The sequence below is a fragment of the Tupaia chinensis genome, unplaced genomic scaffold (genome assembly GCF_000334495.1).
Source record: "Tupaia chinensis unplaced genomic scaffold, TupChi_1.0 Scaffold000274_1, whole genome shotgun sequence".
Lineage (NCBI taxonomy): Eukaryota > Metazoa > Chordata > Mammalia > Scandentia > Tupaiidae > Tupaia > Tupaia belangeri.
The window spans coordinates 3,090,010-3,092,701 of record NW_006159756.1 but is presented as its reverse complement, the minus strand read 5'-3'; the positions used below and the strand labels follow the sequence as shown (position 1 = coordinate 3,092,701).

The following is a 2,692-nucleotide window of genomic DNA, read 5'->3' as shown; positions in this document are numbered from 1 at the left end:
GCTGCTGCTGCCGTTGCTGCTGCTGCCTTTTAATGAGCTGTGCAAACTCTGCCGGGGGCAACCGAATGTCCGAGTGGCCAGTGAGCGAATGCCGGGGAGAGAGCAGTCCTTGGAGGATGTGGGGTACCTGCTGGTGTCTCGTGTAGTCAGGCGGCGTGGGGGACAGCAGGGCTTGCTGTAGTGCCGATGTGGTATAGTGTGGCGGCTGCTGATGTGTGCTGGGGGGGAAGGTGGGGAATTGGTCAAGTGGAGGGACTTTCAGGGCTTGGGTTGGAGGGAACCCCACTCCTGTTGAAGGGCTGTAGCTGCTGGGGGAACCCCGGGACTGGTCCGAAAACAGATGGGGATGTAACTGCGCCTGGTCGTAGTTAGCAGGGGAGAACCGATTCACGTTCAAGCTGCAGACACAAAAGGGAGTGAGTACCAGGCCATCCACGTGACAAGTGAGCTAGACTCCCCTGGGGATCAGCTACTGCCTTCCTCAGCAGGGTGCGACGGGGAGAGCAGGGGCGTGTGCACCCTGCCCGTTCAGACCCTAGGGCTTACCCGTAACTTCCCAGGGACTTGGTGCTCTGCGTGCATGAGGACCCGGCTCCTCACTGAAGGGAGTATCTGGGCCTATCGTGAGACATCACTGGAGCCATGAAGAGGCACCAGTCGCTTAGACAGTAAGGGGAAGATCCCTAAAAAAGTAAGTCTGGGAAACCGACCTCTGTAGACACTGTGCTAGGCCATGTTCTCACGGGACCAGATAGGAAGGCAGCATTGCCATACACCCCATCTCACATACACTGTAATCCTGGGCCGATAAATAGGTTATAAGCCCAACCCTGATTTTAGAAAGAGTGAAACGAGAGCACAGCCCAGTCAGACCCATTCTCTGTCCCTCCCCTCTGTCATCTTGCTAAGGGACCTTCTCCCACCTAGACCACAGATGCTGGGCAGCCTTACCTGTGGGCCTCCGCACTGTCAGCGCTGAGCTGCTTGGACAAGGGCCGGTGCCCGTAGCCAAGGGTGGCCATCAGGCTGGCACGGTGCTGCATCTGCAGCTGGCTGGCGCTGGGGCTGATGGCGATGCCCCGCCCGGCAGAGCCTGCAGAGGGCCCTGGCATGCCACTGAGCATGTCGACAGGCTCTTGCACCTGGATGGTCACCTGCTGCGACTGGCTAGGCTGCTGCATGCCCAAGCAGCTCAGTGCCACGCTGGGAGGGGGTGAGCAGCTCTCAGGCTGCTGCGCGAAGATCGCACTGCGGGAGGGTAAGCCTTGAAACTGGGAAGGAGACGCCGCACCTGGAGAGGAAGGAACCCAGAAACCAGTGCTCAGGTTACCAGGCTGCCGCGTGGATATTCAAGCCAGACGCGAGCTAGACTGCAGCTTCTCAAACCAGAGTGTGCATTTGATGAGCTGGGAGCCTGGTAAATACAGACTCCTGGCCTACCCACAGAACCCGGACTCAATAGGTCAGGGCAGGCCCCCAAGAATTAGCATTTTCAATTAGTCCCTCTTAAAACTAGTCCGTGGAATATTCACCATATAGGCAGGGCTTCTCAGACTTCAACATGCAGGTGAACGGTCTGGGGACTGGTTAGGTGCAGACTCCTACTTAGAGGTCTGGGATGGGTCCCAAGATGCCACTTTTCCTGCCACTACTGTTGCCTGGGGGACCCCACTTTGAATAGCAAAGGCCTAGAGGCCAATCTAGACTCCTCCAAGGACGCCTGGGGAGACTGACCAGGGACCCAGGCTGCGTCGTACTGCTCTGGGGGCGCTCAGCGTGCTGCTGCTGAGGACCCCGGCTGGTCAGAGATACTCGGCTTCACCCCCATAAACACACAGAGGGCGGGGGGGAGGACCCTGCTCAAGGAAGAGCCAGTGGAGGCATGACGATAAGGAAGGTTCTGGTAACAGCTTTTTAACCGGTAGGATGGGAAGGGGCTGTATTAAAAACATCATGATAGGTACCTTTCACCGAGAGACACTTTGTGCCTGAGGCTTTCTAAGTGCTCACCTGTATTTATTCCATAAATACCATTATTGCCCTCCCGTTACATGCACAAAAGCTGAGGGGTCAGAAGTTAAATAATTTGCCTGAGGTCTCCTAGCTCAGAAAACACAGAACTGAGATGCAAACCAAGGCAGCCCTGCGCTAGAGCTCCCACCCTTACACACTAAGCTGTTCTGCATTTCAGATGGCCGGCGGCTCTGAAGACAGTGACGGCCCCTCTCCCTGCACGGTGTACCGCTCCGCAGGTCCTCTCCACTCACCGTGAGCCTGGATCAAGGCGCCGTTCATAGGGGGAGGGCTGCTGCTGGGCTGTCTGAAGAGATGGTTGTTGGGGTGGCTGGGGGGTGGACTTGATGGCTGAATCCTTAACCTTAAACACAACAAAACAGGGGCCAGCAGTTAGCGTAATGGCTATGTCACTGGACTCCCTTGTAGTCGACCGTGGTTCGAGTCCCAGACCCGGTGGCTTAAACTCACGCCGGGCGCATGTGCGTGCGTGCCCAAGATCCCGAGAGGAGAATGGAGGAGAAGGGATTGCGATGTGGCCATCTCCCCTGGGGGTGATTTCTCGCTTTCTATCTCTCTGTCTCTCTGGCAAGCGCATGCGCCCTACAGCAAAAACCTCTCAAAAAAAAAAAAAAAAAAAAAAAAAAAAAAAAAAAAAAAAAAAAAAAAATTTCCTGAG

At 56.0% G+C, this 2,692-nt stretch overlaps 1 protein-coding gene across 1 annotated transcript in view; it reads right to left on the bottom strand.

The window, feature by feature from the left end:
• Positions 1-2,692, bottom strand: part of SIK3 (SIK family kinase 3) — a 127,042-nt gene that overhangs the window by 20,235 nt on the left and 104,115 nt on the right. The window contains exons 18-20 of the mRNA XM_006149983.2: positions 2,268-2,377; positions 952-1,291; positions 2-398 (exon numbers count right to left, since the gene is read on the bottom strand). Coding sequence (XP_006150045.1) covers positions 2-398; positions 952-1,291; positions 2,268-2,377 — 847 coding nt within the window. The remainder of the gene's footprint in view (position 1; positions 399-951; positions 1,292-2,267; positions 2,378-2,692) is intronic.